This window comes from Ranitomeya imitator, chromosome 3, assembly GCF_032444005.1.
Source record: "Ranitomeya imitator isolate aRanImi1 chromosome 3, aRanImi1.pri, whole genome shotgun sequence".
NCBI lineage: Eukaryota > Metazoa > Chordata > Amphibia > Anura > Dendrobatidae > Ranitomeya > Ranitomeya imitator.
The window spans coordinates 549,105,953-549,123,484 of NC_091284.1; the positions used below are offsets into that span (position 1 = coordinate 549,105,953).

The 17,532-nt window shown below is 43.8% G+C and overlaps 1 protein-coding gene across 1 annotated transcript in view; it reads right to left on the bottom strand.

Annotated features, from left to right (window-relative positions):
* CUL4A (cullin 4A) overlaps nucleotides 1-17,532 on the bottom strand; it is a 101,493-nt gene that overhangs the window by 43,902 nt on the left and 40,059 nt on the right. Inside the window, exons 6-12 of the mRNA XM_069757887.1 lie at nucleotides 12,372-12,445; nucleotides 11,600-11,762; nucleotides 11,086-11,175; nucleotides 8,785-8,867; nucleotides 7,009-7,076; nucleotides 2,332-2,450; nucleotides 1,108-1,300 (exon numbers count right to left, since the gene is read on the bottom strand). Of these exons, the coding sequence (XP_069613988.1) occupies nucleotides 1,108-1,300; nucleotides 2,332-2,450; nucleotides 7,009-7,076; nucleotides 8,785-8,867; nucleotides 11,086-11,175; nucleotides 11,600-11,762; nucleotides 12,372-12,445 (790 nt within the window). The remainder of the gene's footprint in view (nucleotides 1-1,107; nucleotides 1,301-2,331; nucleotides 2,451-7,008; nucleotides 7,077-8,784; nucleotides 8,868-11,085; nucleotides 11,176-11,599; nucleotides 11,763-12,371; nucleotides 12,446-17,532) is intronic.

Sequence of the window (17,532 nt, forward strand, 5' to 3'; positions counted from 1 at the left end):
GGTGTTTCGGGGGAGATCGGCCCCTTTAAAAGGGTCCGTCGCCCCCTTTGTCCTCTTGCGCAAAGATAAGAATAAAAATTAAAATTAAAAAATAAAACATCTGGGAAAAAAATCAGACGCAGTGTGCCTCCTATGGACACTAAGCAAGAACTGGTATTATCTGGAGCCAGTGGGCGGTGTATACTGCAGAGGAGGAGCTAACCCTTTTTTGTATTTACTTAGAGTCGGCCTCCTAGTGGCAGCAGCATACACCCCCGGTTCTGTGTCCCCCAATGTGATGATGGAGAAAGAGGTTAGATTATACTCACCTAGGGGCGTTCCCGCTGCGGTCCGGTCCGATAGGCGACGCGGTGCGGTCCGGGGCCTCCCATCTTCTTACGATGATGTCCTCTTCTTGTAGTCACGCTGCTGCGGCTCCGGCAGCCCCTGGGTGAGTATAATCTAACCTCTTTTTCTCATCTTTCAGGATACATCGGGGGCTTATCTACAGCATTCCAGAATGATGTGGATAAGCCCCTGATGCTGGTGGGCTTAGCTCATCTTCGATTTTGGGGGTGACAGGTTCCTTTTAATGCACGCTATTCACAGACAGCGGCTGCTGACTACAACTCTCATTAGCGTCGCATGGTCTAGCTGATCGCAGAAGACCAGATGAGGATGATGAGTGTTGTATTCAGCACCCGGGCGCCTGGGAACAGCACTAACTGTAAAGCTTTCCCAGCCGCCGGAGCATTTAATTCCGGGAAGTGTCACATGGATGTCATCCATGTCATCAGTGTGCACGTGTGCAGCACACGCATTTCGTCCGTGGTGCCATAAAAAAAACTACACGTCTGCGGGATTTTCCTACAAGACACTGACCATGTGTAAAACCTGACGTGTGCACCACCATTGAAAACAATCGGTGTTTGCATGTCCGTATTTGCGGTCCTTAAAAACCAGACCGCATACGGACATAAAAAGCAGACGTGTGAAGGGGCCTAATATGTATTGGTACATAACGGTATTGATTAGTCCATATTCAATATGAATATTAGAGATATTTAGAATATACATCTATTTTATACTGAATTATAATGGCTATTAGGTACTCAGCAACTTTTTTACCTATCAGTTCTGCTGGCTTATTCGCTCTCTTGTTGATATACGTTTCAAAAGATTCCTTCATGACATTGACAAACTTCTCATTTTTCTGGAAGCAGACATCAATGATATGATCCACCTTATCCTTGAAATCCAGCAACTCCTGCACCATGTCCTTATCTTTTTCTGGATTGACAACTATCGAGCTACCAAAGATCTGTAGAAGAAAGTAGTGCATAACACGATAGTCTTATAAGCAGCAAGAAAGAATTATTACAAATATAAAATTACATACGGTATAGTTTATGTAGCGGATTTGCATTCCTTTTCCCACCATAAAGAGTAGGCTGCTAAAGACAACCCATATCCATATGGCTAATAGGGTTCATTACACGTTTCCACAGAGTAAACCCAATAGCTCTCTGGAGAGCTTGGCCTATAATTGAATTTATAAAAACATTTCTTTCTGCACCTTACAGATGCATGGACTAGGTAAATTGCATGTTTATGGCGCAAAAACTTGTTAAAATGGGGGTGGATGTTTGCTTCTGCCAGGCTGAAAAGGCATTCAGCGGCTGTCAATCGACGGTCCTCTCTTAGGGAAGATTAACAGCTACAAGTGGTGGCTGACAGCAGAGGGTGCATTGTAGGTGCATGTTTGGAAGAAGGTGGAAGACCGTTCTGCCAGTACTTGGGTGAAGCACAATGACTTGGGAGAAAGAGGCACACACTGCCATGGTTATTAAGAGAAGCGATGTGATTATTTTTACTAAAAGAGAAATAATAGGAGCAAACATGGACAGTGCTGTGATATAGGTTGGGTTGACAATGCATTGACTCCATTTTTGGGCCACTGACTGGAACTATTGCTCTATTTATACACTCATCTTCCTATTTCTGGAGGACATTAATCCGGGTGCTTGGAAACAGGGCAGTAACGGTAATCGCTCAATTGGGAAGGGTAAAAGGAGTCATGACTGTGCTCTGACAACAAAAGGAATCTGCACGTGTAATGCTGGGTTCACAACTCCAGTACATTGTGCATACTACTAACTTACAGCCTATGACTTCTAGAAAATAGGTGTCCAGCATTGGTGTCTATCTATAACCAACATTGCTTTTACATGCTGGCAGACCGTACAGGGCACAGGGCTATACAGTTATGGAAATATACCCAGGTGCATAAATAGATGAGGTGGAGCTCAGCTTTACAAGGATGCAAATATGATACAATATTTGGTTTCATACTTTAATGTACTCCCCCCAGTGCTGCAGCAGGATTGACTGACCACCTCGGACCCGACTGAAGAGTTGATACATAAGAGTCAGGTCTGGAACTCTGTTCTCATCCAGCATATTCTTCAGACCTGCGTGTACAAAACCACACATAGCTGTTACAGACAAGCCAGGGCACACAGTGATCATACATGGCTATACACAAGGGAAGGAAGACACTGATGGAATATGTAAAGAGGACCTGTCACCAGGTAGAGACTGGGCAGTTTTTGATCTTAAATGATTCTGGCTGCTCCACTGAGCATTCAGTTCTCTGTTTATGATTTCACACATAAGGGTCTTATTATTTAGTGTTAATTTCACTGGCGTTTACCATGGGGGAAATAGGGTAATAATGCTGAGCAGCCAAAAGAGCCGCCCTAGAGAAGCCTGTGAGCCCCCATGGTAAAGGCCATAGAAATTAGCACTGAATAAAGACTTAAATCTCTGGAACAGTAAGGTGGATTTAATGCAGACTAATAATACGGGGAGCAAAAAAAAAAAATACAATTCTGGAAAATACTGGCCATTTTTGACCTTGTGACACGTCCTCTGGAACCAGTCATGAGATCTACTGACAGGAGGAGCAGCGTAACATACAGGTTCAAGTTATAGTTAATAGAAATCCCTGCTCATTCTGGGTGTACGAGTCCGAGGGTAGTCTCACTTGGAGACTAACCATCTTCCCTGTACGAGCATGCATTTCTAAATCCAAGTGCGGCAAAATTAGAAAGAATAAGTATAATGAAATTCTTCCTTTATTTTTCTGCTTTTGCTTTTCCAGGGTTTGTTGTACAGTTAAACCTACCTGGCAACATAATTGTACAGCTCAGCACGATTACAGTGATACTAAACTTTTAGAATTATATTTCTACTGGTTAAAAAATAGCTTTTTTTTAATTTTTTCCATTGATCGAGTTATGTGATGATTTGTATTTCTGCGTGCCAATCTTTCTTTTTTATTTCTGGGTATACATGACATTTTGATTGCTTTTTATCGCATTTTTGAAGGAAGGTGCAGTGAATAGAAAATGGCAATTTTGATTATTCAATTTTTTCATTTATGCCATTAATATTTTATTTTCGTAGATTGTATTTTTAGATTGGACACAGTGATACCAAATATGTTTATTTCTTTTAATATTCTTATTTAACACCTATACTCACCTCCGATGCAGTACCAGCGGTGTCAGCACTGGCTCTCCTGGTGATTGCATGACATTGTTATGTCATGCGATCCCTGTGGCCAATCAGCACTGGCTTCACTTTCCCTACCTTTGGACAAATCACACTCATACGAAGGACATGAGAGCTGCCGGGGAAGCCATGCACGTGTTTCGGTGCGATGGGCACTGCAAAGGACGCCCCACTGGCCCTGCACCACACAACTGACATTGTCAGAGCATTTAACTAGTTAAACACTGTTCTTCCACATGGACAAAACTATTTGCTGCAGCGGTCACATGACACTGTTTATGTAGCTTGAGCGACAAGGGACACAATGCAGAGACTGAAACAATGCCGATACAGGTGGTAAGTATAAATATATATATTTTTTATTTTATGCTGCACCCTATGATTACTCATAAAGGGTTGTCTAGTTATGGACAACTCCTTTAAGAATCTCCAATCTCTCCCAACAACTAGGTTCTGCCATTACTCTTGCCTCTACAATGACAGCAGTGACAGGAGATTGTCAGACTGTGTAAGGACACATCTCCCCTGGAAATAACCGGTTTATGAACCTACTTATAAACCTAATTTACAAATTTCACACCCACCGTCACCTGAAAGTCTTGGCTGATTGGATTGTTTGTACTTAATAATGCACTAGATAAAATCCTAAAACTATTCCATATAACCCTCTTTATTACAAATACTGCAACCAAAAGATAAATTAAAGCATAAGCACTTAGATGAACGTGATGTCTACATATTGGATGTAAAGACTTCCTCACATTTTCGGCTTGTGGAATCTATTTACTAGTGTTGTGTAAAGGCCCCGTCACACTGGACGATATCGCTAGCGATCCGTGACGTTGCAGCGTCCTGGCTAGCGATATCGTCCAGTGTGACAGGCAGCAGCGATCAGGCCCCTGCTGTGATATCGCTGGTCGGGGCAGAAAGGCCAGAACTTTATTTCGTCGCTGGCTCTCCCGCTGACATCGCTGAATCGGCGTGTGTGACGCCGATTCAGCGATGTCTTCGCTGGTAACCAGGGTAAACATCGGGTTACTAAGCGCAGGGCCGAGCTTAGTAACCCGATGTTTACCCTGGTTACCATCGTTAAAGTAAAAAAAACAACCACTACATACTTACCTACCGCTGTCTGTCCCCGGCGCTCAGCTTCTCTGCACTCCTCCTGTACTGGCTGTGAGCGCCGGGCAGCCGGAAAGCAGAGCGGTGACGTCACCGCTCTGCTTTCCGGCCGCTGTGCTTACACAGGGCAGAGAAATACAGCGCCGGGGACAGACAGCGGTAGGTAAGTATGTAGTGGTTGTTTTTTTTACTTTTACGCTGGTAACCAGGGTAAACATCGGGTTACTAAGCGCCGCCCTGCGCTTAGTAACCCGATGTTTACCCTGGTTACCTGGGGACCTCGGGATCGTTTGTCGCTGCCGAGCTGTCTGTGTGACAGCTCTCCAGCGACCAAACAGCGACGCTGCAGCAATCCGGATCGTTGTCGGTATCGCTGCAGCGTCGCTTAGTGTGACGGTACCTTAAGGCCAGGGCCGAGTCTACACTTTATCTCTCACTGTATGTGAAATAGCTGTTCATAGGAATGCACTGTAGCTTGCAAAAAGCTACGTGATCGCTTGGCCCCAGGCAAACAAATTTTGAGCATTGCAATTCCAGAACAATTGTGAGGAAATAGGTACTTATAATAAAATTAAAGAGGTTGTTTGGTGAAAACAAGCATGAATAGGTATGTGTTATCACTGGCAAGAATGGTGATAGGGTGGGGCAAACTAAGAATTTGCCTAGGGCCTCCACTCCCCTAGCCAGTTGCACGCCGCTAATACCGGCAGACCACGCAGTTGCCATGGGGCCCGTGAGTAATGGTACTGGTGACAGATCCGCCCACCCCCCGTGCCTGGCATCACACATTCAACTGCATCAGCATCGAATATGCCAATACAGTTGAAAGCAATGATGGAAGAGGGAGCATCAGGTGAGACTCCCTCTCCCATCATTCCCCCTGTGCATCTGACATCTCAGGCAGCGGGTGCAATGACATTGCTTTATAACACAATGCTGTGTCGGTCAGTGGAGCTGCTGAGATGTGTTGCAGAAATCGGATCAGTGGGAAAGCGAGGAGAGGCGACTATGGGTTTTTTTGGTTTTTTTTTTTAAATCAGTGATTACATGGTGGCCATAATACTGCAGAACTATGAGATGTGCATCATACTATATGGGGGCTGCATTGTACTCTATCAAGGACTATGGGGTGCATTATACTGTATGGAGGACCATAGGGAGTGCATTATACTGTATTGAGGACTATAGGGAGTGAATTATACTATATGAAGGGCTAAAAGGTTCATTATACAATGAGGAATACATTGTACTATATGGAGGATTATGAGAGGTGCATTACATAATATGGAGGACTATGGGGTGCATTATACTGAATAGAGGACTATGGCAGTGTATTATACCTTAAGGAGGACTATGTGGAGTGCATTATACTACAGGGTGGGCCATGAATTTGGATACACCTAAATAAAATGAGAATGGTTGGTGATATCAACTTCCTGTTTGTGGCACATTAGCATATGGGAGGGGGAAAACCTTTCAGGATGGGTGGTGACCATGGTGGCCATTTTGGATCCAACTTTATTTTTTCCAATGGGAAGAGGGTCATGTGACACATCAAACTTATTGAGAATTTCACAAGAAAAACAATGCGCTTGGTTTTAATGTAACTTTATTCTTTCATGAGTTACCGTATTTACAAATTTCTCTTTCTCTACAGCCATTGACATGTCGCAGAGGTTAACACGTGAGGAGCAGATAGAAATTGTGATGATTGTGATGATGTCTGGTGAACGCAGTACCTGGGTCATTGAAGCAGATTTCAATGCAAGACACCCTACGCAAGAAAACTGTCACCATTCCCATGTTATTTAGGTGTATCCATATAAATGGCCCAAGAAAAAAAGGTTGCCTCAGCACTGAACATAATGTTCTGTGTAAACGGAGGGCCCTGTTCCAATTTTTGTTTTGCCCATTCTGCAAACTCATTGCTCCGATCTGGGTCATCCTCGTTGAGATGCTGCAGCAGATGGATTTTGTAAGGGTGCTATTTGTGAGTAGCTAATATCCGCTGAAGGGATGTTCGACTGATGCCAGGTTAGCACAATTTCTTAATCCAGAACGGGGACACTAACATTCCCCCTTATTCTGGATATTTTTATCTATTTTATGGCTAGGACTTTGAAAACACAGAGCACTGGGTGGTTCAGGAAGTCTTCATCCATCGACATCATGACGTCTGTGGATCAGACCACAAAAACCACAGGAACTCAATTTGTCTACGTGCCAGGTAAATAGGTATGGATAGGAGAAACACTGTGGATATTAAACAGTATATATAAAATGAATACCAACTGTACGCAGCTAAAACAACAGTTCCAAAAGAGAAATTACCTTTTTGTAAGATGGCAACCAAGTGTTCTCCTAGTAGTTGTTTCTCCACACAAGCGATCAAAGGTTTACTGCAGGATAAAATATACAACATTACTTCGTGAAGCATTTGCAAATGCCAGCAGTTAAAAATATAGCAAATTAGTGCCAACGCCTCACCATGTGTAACCTTGAGGAACTCATCTGGTCTGAAGAAGATAAAATAAGCTTAAAGGTGTTATCGATCTTCAGGCCGAACAAGCATACAGACTGGTGATGCTAGAAAATAATAGAAAAGGAGTACCTACGTGTGGGATAACCCTTCTGCTCCAGTGCCGCCTCTCCGCTGCTTCCTAGAGTTCATTGTCGGCAGGGTTGCAGTGGTGACAACCCCACAATCACATCACTGCACTCAGCAATATTGGGCATTTTGCCTCAGCATGACCTCTAATGTCAGTAATTGGCCTGCAGTCATTAGTGGTGTCTACAACAAGTGTCCGCAGCAGTCATGTCAAGAAAAAACTCACCAGAGTGGGAATGGGGCGGTAGGAGATTCCTGGAGTAAAGTACTAGTTATTTTATTATTTTAAAGCATAATCAGCCTGCAGACCCGTATGAGGTAAAAATGGACAACCCTTTGAAGGGAAGCTGTCAGCAGGATTGTGCAAAGTAACCTACAGTTAGGTCCATATATATTTGGACAGAGACAACATTTTTCTAATTTTGGTTATAGACATTACCACAATGAATTTTAAACAAAACAATTCAGATGCAGTTGAAGTTCAGACTTTCAGCTTTCATTTGAGGGTATCCACATTAAAATTGGATGAAGGGTTTAGGAGTTTCAGCTCCTTAACATGTGCCACCCGGTTTTTAAAGGGACCAAAAGTAATTGGACAGATTCAATAATTTTAAATAAAATGTTTATTTTTAGTACTTGGTTGAAAACCCTTTGTTGTTGATTCTTCACCAAAAATTTACATTTGGTATCTTTATGTTTGAAGCATGATATGTGGGAAAAGGTTGAAAAGTTCCAGGGGGCCGAATACTTTCGCAAGGCACTGTATAATATTCACTATGTAAACTAGGGGGCAGGTCAGCATGTTACTGGGCACAATCCTGCTGACAGGTTCCCTTTAAAGTTAGATTTGATCCTATTTTTTCAATTGGTCTCAATGACGTTGTAATTATAGTGACTTAGTATTCCGTAGGTTACATCCATATTATTCCATTTTACCAATACTGCTCTAAACACTACGCCAGGGTGGCTGTTGGTAAAAAGATGCCACCATCTGACCATGGCCTAAGTGCTAATATATAAAGCTTGCCTTTGCTGGATGTTTTCCATTGGTTGAAGATATCAAACCAAATGTACTTGGCTTCTGTTTTCATTTTTCAGCCAAGTAAAATAAAATAAAAAACACAGCAAGGTACAGAATGTTTGACCTAACCAAACTTTTATCTTGAGAGGACATTTCCACAATTGTATTGGGTCAATATTAGCACAGTACTGCAGCTCAAAGGGGCAATTTGCTAACCTATTAATGTGAATTTGGCCCTGAAGAGAAAATTATTCTAGAAGCATGTAGATGAAAGATGAGTGAATCATCTAGCGGCCTATGAATATTCATTTCTCTACACTAGCTGCTGCACCAGGACATCAATGGGTCAACTATGTAATGCACAGAAGAGGAGAGCCTACAGCTAGCAAGTGATCCCCTCTATGTATCCTAAGGGGATATGAACTGGAGGCATCTAAGACGGGCAACAATTTTAAAAATATGACAATACTTTACTTACTGCGTCCCATGGTCCAAATATGTGATGACCCGGTCAACCTCTTCTTCTAAACGCCTATTCACATGATGTAAATATTCAGGAATCTAGTAATAGGAAAAACAGCATGAAAGTAAACCAGAGATTAGAAGATATGGCAAGTTATGCTAGCAAAATACATTTACACACACGGACACCCTTGCTTGTTTCATAGCTGCAGCTATATACAGTTTCATAACACTATCCAAAGCTGCTCTGCAGGTCCAATAGGGTCAGTGCTACCAAGTCTGTCTCTCATCACTACATATTGCTTATTGGGCACTATATAGGCAGCAAAACAAATTATGGAAATGGTTCTAAATGGTTTCTTTATGATCAGGTAACTATTGTGCTTGTTAGATTGCCCAGTGCCACTACCTGTGACATTGGCTTTTCTTTGAAGGGGCTGTCAGCTATTAAAGAGGATATCCGGGACTTTAGAAAAAGGCATGTAGTTGCTAACAAAGGCAACTACATATCTGTTGCACCCAGCACCTGTCATTGACCGCTCCTGCCAGAGATTCAGCAACTCGCTGTCAACAGAGCAGCAGTTTCTCTTCCTGTTGACAGGGCGGTACTACTAGCATCATGCTGAGTGAGAGCAAACTTCCCCCCAATTAGGCAGTAGAGATCGGCTGTCAATCAGCATGAAACCACTAGTCCTGCCCTGTCAACAGGAAGAAAAACTGCTGTGCTGTTGACAGCAAGTTGCTGAATTTCTGGCAGGAGTGGTCAATGACCAACGCTGGGTACAACAGGCAGATAGTTGCCTCTGTTAGCAACTACATGCCTTTTTTAAAGTACCAGATATCCCTTTTAATCCATTTTTGTTAGAAAGGGGTTGCCTGATCATAAGGTATCTTTACCATAATGAATAGGCTGTCCACGTAAAACACAATGTGCTGCATCTTATAGATACAGGACCCTCCACTTTGGCAATGTGGTTCCAGATTGAGGACCACATGTGTTAATGAAAAACTCTCTACTAGTGAGTAATATAATACACTATATGGTCAGTCCCTAAACAGAAGCTTAAAGGGCCACTGTCACCCCTTCCAGCCGTTATAAACTAAAAGAGCCACCTTGTGCAGCAGTAATGCTGCATTCTAACAAGGTGGCTCTTTTAGTTTTTGCTTCTGTTATTCCCTCAATAAAGCGTTTTATAATTTTCCCCAAATACCCATCTTTAGCCAGGGAGGCAGGTCTGAAGCCCCCTCTTTGAAGCGCCCAACTGCCGTCAGTCATCTCTTCTGGGGCGCTGGTCGCCACCCCTTCAGCGCTGTTTACGTCTGAAATCCGGCGCCTGCGCTGTGCGTGCCTGCCAGGGGCTGGCGCATTGAGTAGTGGCCGTCATAGCTCAGATGCCGGGTTCCTGACGGCGCCTGTGCGGGCTGTCGGCCACCCTGTTACTGAATCCCCACCCCGCACTGTGCATAATGTATAACACACTGCGGGGCGGGGATTCAGCAACAGGGTGGCCGCACTGCCCGCACAGGCTCCGTCAGGAACCCGGCATCTGAGCTATGACGGCCACTATTCAATGCGCCTGCCCCTGGCAGGCACGCACAGCGCAGGCGCCGGATTTCAGACGTAAACAGCGCTGAAGGGGCGGCGACCAGCGCCCCAGAAGAGATGACTGACGGCATTTGGGCGCTTCAAAGAGGGGGCTTCAGACCTGCCTCCCTGGCTAAAGATATTTGGGGAAAATTATAAATTGCTTTATTGAGGGAATAACCGAAGCAAAAACTAAAAGAGCCACCCTGTTAGAATGCAGCATTACTGCTGCACAAGGTGGCTCTTTTAGTTTATAACGGCTGGAGGGGGTGACAGTGTCCCTTTAAGGCTATGTGCACACGTTGCGGATTCTCTGCGGATCCGCAGCGTTTTTTGCAGTGCAGAAACACTGCAGATCCGCAATTGATTTACAGTACAATGTAAATCAATGAGAAAAAAAAATGCTGTGCACACTTTGCGGAAAATCCGCTGCGGAAACGCTGCGGTTTAAAAGAAGTAGCATGTCATTTCTTTTTTCAATCTGCAGCGTTTTTGTACCCATTCCATTATAGAAAGCCTCAGGGGTAAAAAAAACGCGACAAATCCGCAGGTGCGTTTTCTGCCAGGAGAGGCAGAATCCGCACCAGAAATTCCTAAGGCTAATCCACAACGTGTGCACATAGCCTATGACATATTGGTTCCGAGACTTCTGGAAATCAGACCTGAAAGCAATTTTTAATTGTACAAAGGCACTTTATAAAAGGAAGCTGGTTTATAGCTAGCCATACTTACCTCTCTCTCTTGCATTAACCTCTGCCCCTCAGATGCATACAAGCAATTTGTTTCTTCCAAAAATCTTCCTTCAAAACAATCTTTGTACACCTATACAAATCAGATAAAATAGTGAGAGGCTCACAAATGCGTCCTAAAACAAAATAAAGTATGGTCTTACATGAAGTATTAAAAATGTTCCTATTACTGTTAGTTTATGCTTGTGTCATTGATTTCCAGCTGACAGACCACACTAAATATGCTCATGTACACCTTAGTTTTCGACATACATCTACATGAAGATTTGTGCACCTCTTTATGAATCAGGAGCGTACGTCAGCACGTCCCCTCATCAAGACCGATATCAACAATGCCGGTCTTGATCAATTTGGCCCTTAATTTTAATCTAATGCATAGTTTTGCTTAGTGAGGATTAAGGGGGCCTCGATTTCAGTTATCCCTCTTTCTTTGGACATTATGCAAAACCAACCTACAATTCTACAATTTTCTCTTCCAGACTATTTAATACACCTACTTGTAGGTCAGACAGCATGCCAAGCAAACTTCTCATCAGACTTCTGTCCACTGCCTCTCCAGAGCGCTCTTTCTCAATCAGGAGGAGGATGCCATCTATCGTTTTTGTTTGAACCAACTTATCACTTACAACATGACAGCGAAATAACTCCAAACCCATATCCCTGCAAGGAAAAGGAACAAAAGCAAAGGAATGACTTTCTAATGAGTGACTTATGACTCAAGCCATCCACACTGCAGAAGATGACAATCACACTAATTTCGACGTTGAGTGTAAAGTCAGCGCGTTTGGCAAATGGTTTCTTAATAGTACATAGAGACAATCAGTTCTGTGTTGTACAGCGTTTCATATAGTACCATGGCACGGTGTAACGCCACCAAGCATTGAGTACACACAGAGCAGAGGACAGGGGTGCTTTGGGGTAGTTTTAGGAATATCACGGTAAGGATCTTTACTGTTTATTGATCAAAAGATTTGATTTTCAATGGTAGAAGAATTCAAAGTATAAGCTGTCATCCAGTGATAGTCAATAAAGGGGTTGTGTTATGAGAGATGAGCCCATCGGGATGCAGCCTGCTCCCACCACCCCCAAACAGCGGCTTTTGCTGGGGAAAGCCTTAGCCAGACTGTAAGATGACATGGTGACCATACAGAAGAATTACGGTCTGTGTACACCTTGGGTGGCCAGAATGGATGCTGATGGAGAGTAGCAATCTGTAGGTGGTTTGATAATAGGCAGGTGAGCCAAAGAGCAGGTTACACAGACACTTACCATATAGAAGGAAGCATAGAGTTTTGTAGGACGTAGGTTCGATCTAAGAATAGGAAAATGCTTCGGATCATGATCTAAAGAATGGAAGAAAGATCGTTTTCAACCATTTTGGTGTACAGAAAACCATATTTATTGGGGTTGTAGTATCGCATAAAAAGCCTAAATCTGATAGAAGGGACTCTTGAGTTAGAAAAATATAACTAATTATATCTCACCATCATATGTACCTTTTTAGGTTTATAGAAAAAAAATGGTGGCTCATTTTATGATGTCAGTTTTGCATAATATAAACTACTTTCTGTCCAGTGTCAGTAAGCCCCTCTCTATTTGCACCCATCAGTGGTGGGAGCAGGGTTGGACTAGTAGCACAAGACCCCTTCCTTTACCCCTTACCTTTAAAGAGTTCATCCCATGATTTGTTTTCAAGAGCCGTGCCCCCCACCTTTCTGCTTGACAGAATACACTACTGAATGACTGACAATATGAACTAGCATTATGGCTGAACTGCTGACCTGAACAGTAAGGCCACGTGCACATACTGTGTTTTTTCCATGCAGATTTGACACAAAAACATGACCGGTATCCTGATGGCAGAAAAGTGAATGAGAATCCTGAAGTCTTATGCACGTTACTTATTTGTGACCTGCAGATTTGGTGCAGATGCATCTGCAGCATGTCAATTCTTTTAGCATTTTTTCACTCATTGACTTCAAGTCAGTCAACAATGCTATAAAAATGTAGGTCTAAAAATGATTGCCGATTTGCTCTGTGTTTGCTGCTTTTGTGTAGCCTTTTTGCTTGGGTTTTCAGACAGCAGTGAATGTTATAAAGATGGATAATATCACAAAAAAAATCTGTATATATTATAAAATAGAGGTTACCGTTTGTACTGCATCGCATTATTCTCGGTGTCCCTCAATCTTCAGCACCTTTTCTGAGTTTTTACTTGTCTTTAAATTAATACACATTACTTCATAAAATATATATTTTTTTATAATGGACATGTATTCACTTCTCATTTGTTGCTGATCAGTATGTGCTTGGTATTTGGTTTTATTACAGAGATCGATAATAATAACCTATTTGGCCTCAGTGTCAATATGAGAGTCAAATGCCCCCCTAGGGCACATTCATATGGTAACTATTCTTCTGCATGGTGCTCAGGTGTATTAAACATATTATGATTTTGTGTGGTTGTTATTTGATTTTGCCCCTTGGTCTACTCATGTGTTTGTACTGCCTTAGTTCTCCCCTTGTGAGATTCACATACTGTCACACCTTGGAGCATTATTTGCACCCAGCCTGTTTACTTTCTTTTGTTTTTATATATACGTTTGTCTATTTACTCTATGCATCACACTACCATCCATTGCTTAAATGGTATTTATTCTATGTGTGTACAGGGCTGCCACCAGGAATTTCAGCGCCCCACCCTGGCAACATTTTTGGGCCCCCTTGAGACTCCACCCAGGCTCCACCCCAGCTTTGCCTCCAACCCTCGAACATTCCACAGTCCCATCACCCACTCTTTGAAAAACTCCACATCTGAATCCCGTCTTCTCGAATCACACATTATCAGTTCCCATCGTACTCCAGATCACATACATAGCTAGCAGCTTTTGTTAAAAGATTTTTTTTTAACCCGCCACCTTGACGATGTAGACTCTTTTGGATGGGCCCTACTCTACTCTAACCCATTAAATATTTGTTAAAATATCCAATACTCTTTTTAGGTGTATTTTTATTTATGTTTCTTTAAGGGAATGTGTCACATACAATTTTAAAATGAACAATAATACCATATACAAGGAACAAATACTCACTCCATGATCACACCACATCTTACCACCATACAGTGACCGAATAATACCACATACAAGGGACAAATACTGCTACACCATGGTCCAACCACACATTACCACCATAAAGTGACCGAATACTACAATAATGATCATTAATAAAAAAAAACAATACTAATTTTACCATAAGAGCCATCATACACAGGAGCTTTGTATATAGTACACAGTGTATAGTGTCAGTGTACACATAATACCGTGATCACTGGTGATATTATACAGAGATAACCAGTGACATACACAGGAGCTCTGTATATAGTGTCACTGTTGCAAAGATAATACAGTGATCACCGGTGACATTATACACAGGAGCTCTGTATATACTGCCAGTGTACAGGTAATATAGGGATCACCAGTGACATTATAAACAGGAGCACTGTATACAGTGTATAGTGTCAGTGTACAGATATCACACTGACTTACCAGTGACGTTTGCAGTTGAAGTACTTCATGCTCGCTTTTCTTCATCCAGCCCAGACCGCCATCACTTTTTCCAGCCATAGACTCGTCTCTGCAGACTATAAGTTACCTAGAGCACATTTCCCAATTTTTCCCCAACCTCAACACTAAGCCAGATGAAGAAAAAAGCGACCATGTCACCCTGGACAATGACAGGACCTTTCCTCCCCTACAGTGAAAACAGTATCCTCAAAAATAATATCCTTTAATTAGCCCCTACAGTAATAATATCCTACATTCTGGACCCCACGTGTCCTACCATTCTGCCGCATGTCTCTCCATATTGCACCCATAGTAATCCATAATAGTATAATGCATCCCATAGTCATCTATAGTAGTAAAATGCACCCCAATGTCATATATAGTAGTTAGTGATGAGCGAGTGTACACATGTGGCCTGAGTACATGTGGGGGTTGCCTGGTTGCTAGGGAATCCCCATATGTCATCAAGCTGGCTAGTAGCTGTAAATAATTCAGCTGCGGTGATGCTTGCTTACCGTAAAATCTGTTTCTTGGAGCCTCCATTGGGGGACACAGGAACCATGGGTGTATGCTGCTGCCACTATCACGGCGTGGACAATTGGGCCGCCGACTTCCTCAGCCGCGAGGGCCTCGCGGCAGGGGAATGGTCCTTGCATCCGGAGGTCTTCCATCAGATTTGTCTTCGATGGGGGACTCCGGACGTTGATCTCACGGCGTCTCGAATAAACAGGAAGGTGCCGCAGTTCATCTCCAGGTCTCGCGATCTTCTTGCAGTGGGCGTCGACGCTCTGGCCATTCCTTGGTCACAGTTCGTGCTGCCCTACCTGTTCCCACCCCTTCCATACTTCCCAAACTGTTAAAAAGGATCAAAGCGGAAGGGGTGTCGGTCATTCTGATCGCCTCGGTTTGGCCCAGGAGAGCTTGGCTCGCGGAGCTCGTCAATCTTCTCGCGGACGCTCCCTGGGGCCTTCCAGACAGGCCTGATCTGCTGTCCCTCTGTTCAGGGCCCCCGTGGATTTATGGGATTTAAACCTGGTACTGGACGTTCTGAGGGTTTCCCCCTTTGAGCCTCTCAGGGAGGTTCCCCTGTCAGTTCTATCTTTGAAGGTGGCCTTTCTTGTGGCCATCACTTCTATCCGCCGCGTTTCCGAGTTGGCGGCCCTGTCCTGCCGACCTCCGTGCTTGGTCATTCACCAGGACAAGGTGGTCCTCAGGCCTCCTCCTTCCGTCCTTCCTAAGGTGGTTTCCACCTTTCACTTCAACGTGGACATCGTTCTACCTTCCTTTTGTCCAGCTCCGACTCATCCCCTGGAGTGATCGTTGAACAAGCTGGACCTCGTCAGGGCAGTGAGGATCTACCTGGATAGAACGTCCACTTTCCAGAAGACGGATTCTTTTTGCGTCATTCCTGATGGCATGCGCAGAGGCCAACCGGCTTCTAAGGCGACTATTGCTTGCTGGATCAGGATGGCAATTCTGGAGGCTTACCGGGTCAAGAACAGAGTGCCCCCTCCTGGGATCAAGGCTCACTCTACCCGGGCAGTCGGCGCCTCCTGGGCGGTGCACCACAGGGCTTCCGCCCTACAGCTTTGCAAAGCGGCAACTTGGTCTTCCATCCACACGTTCGCCAAATTTTAGAAGGTCCATACCTACGCTTTGGGGGACGCCAGCCTAGGCAGAAAGATCTTACAGGTGGCAGTGGTGAGTCCTCTGACCTGATGGAAGTCTGTTTTCCCACCCCAGGGACTGATTTGGGACGTCCCATGGTTCCTGTGTCCCCCAATGAGAGGCGATAAAGAAAACAGGATTTTTGGTTGCTTACCGTAAAATCTGTTTCTTGGAGCCTTCATTGGGGGACATAGCTCCCTCCCAAGGTTTCTCAGTTTTCTGTTTTTATGTTCTCTGACTGTTCTCACGTTTACAGTTCTCAAGTTTGTGATTATGGTTTTTCAACCTTGTTACTTATCTCCTACTGCTTTTTCACAAACTGAAGAGTATTATGCCAGTCGGTGGGGTGTATACTGCAGAGGAGGAGCTAACTTTTTTATTTGCATAGTTTCAGCCTCCTAATGGCAGCAGCATACACCCATGGTTCCTGTGTCCCCCAATGAGAGGCGATAAAGAAAACAATCTCCGAGCAGTTACAAATACTCGGAGACCACCGGAGCGTGCTCGGGAAAACCCGAGCAATGAGTACACGCGCTCATCACTAATAGAAGTATAATGCAGCTCCATGGCAGTATAATATGCAGCCCCATAGCAGTATAATGCACCCCTGTAGTGGTATAATGCAGCCCCATGCTGTGGCTTTGCAAAAAAAAAAAAAAAGTTTCTCCTTACCTGGTCGGGGTCCAACGGTGTCCTCCGCTACGATTCAGCCGAGGCGCGTACCATCGTTCCGGCGTATAACAGTGACGGCCTGTGATTGGCTGGTGGCTGTTAACTGTTGCTGTGCGGGAGGAATCCCCCGCACAGCAACAGATTTTAGCTGATCGTGCCTGAGGACGCACGATAGTTACTGAAGCAGCAGCATCCTTCCGCTGGGGCCCGTTGAGCAGAAGAGAAGGGGCCCCCTCTGCTCACCGGACCCCATACGCTAGTAATGCCCTGATGGCGGCCCTGCGTGTGTATACCTTTCCATCTTATATTTACGTATTTATGTGGTGGTTTTATATTGTGTCCTGGGTCTGTTTTTTGCATCCTACACATTTTCTCTTTTTAAATGATTTTTATTATTTATAACCCCTTTAATAACCAGGGACTTTCCCAGGGTGATAATATCAGCTCACAGATGTCTGCCATGTCGTTTTTTATTTAATCACAAAAATCTGTCCAATTAGTCACACACGGTGCCTTTTTATAAT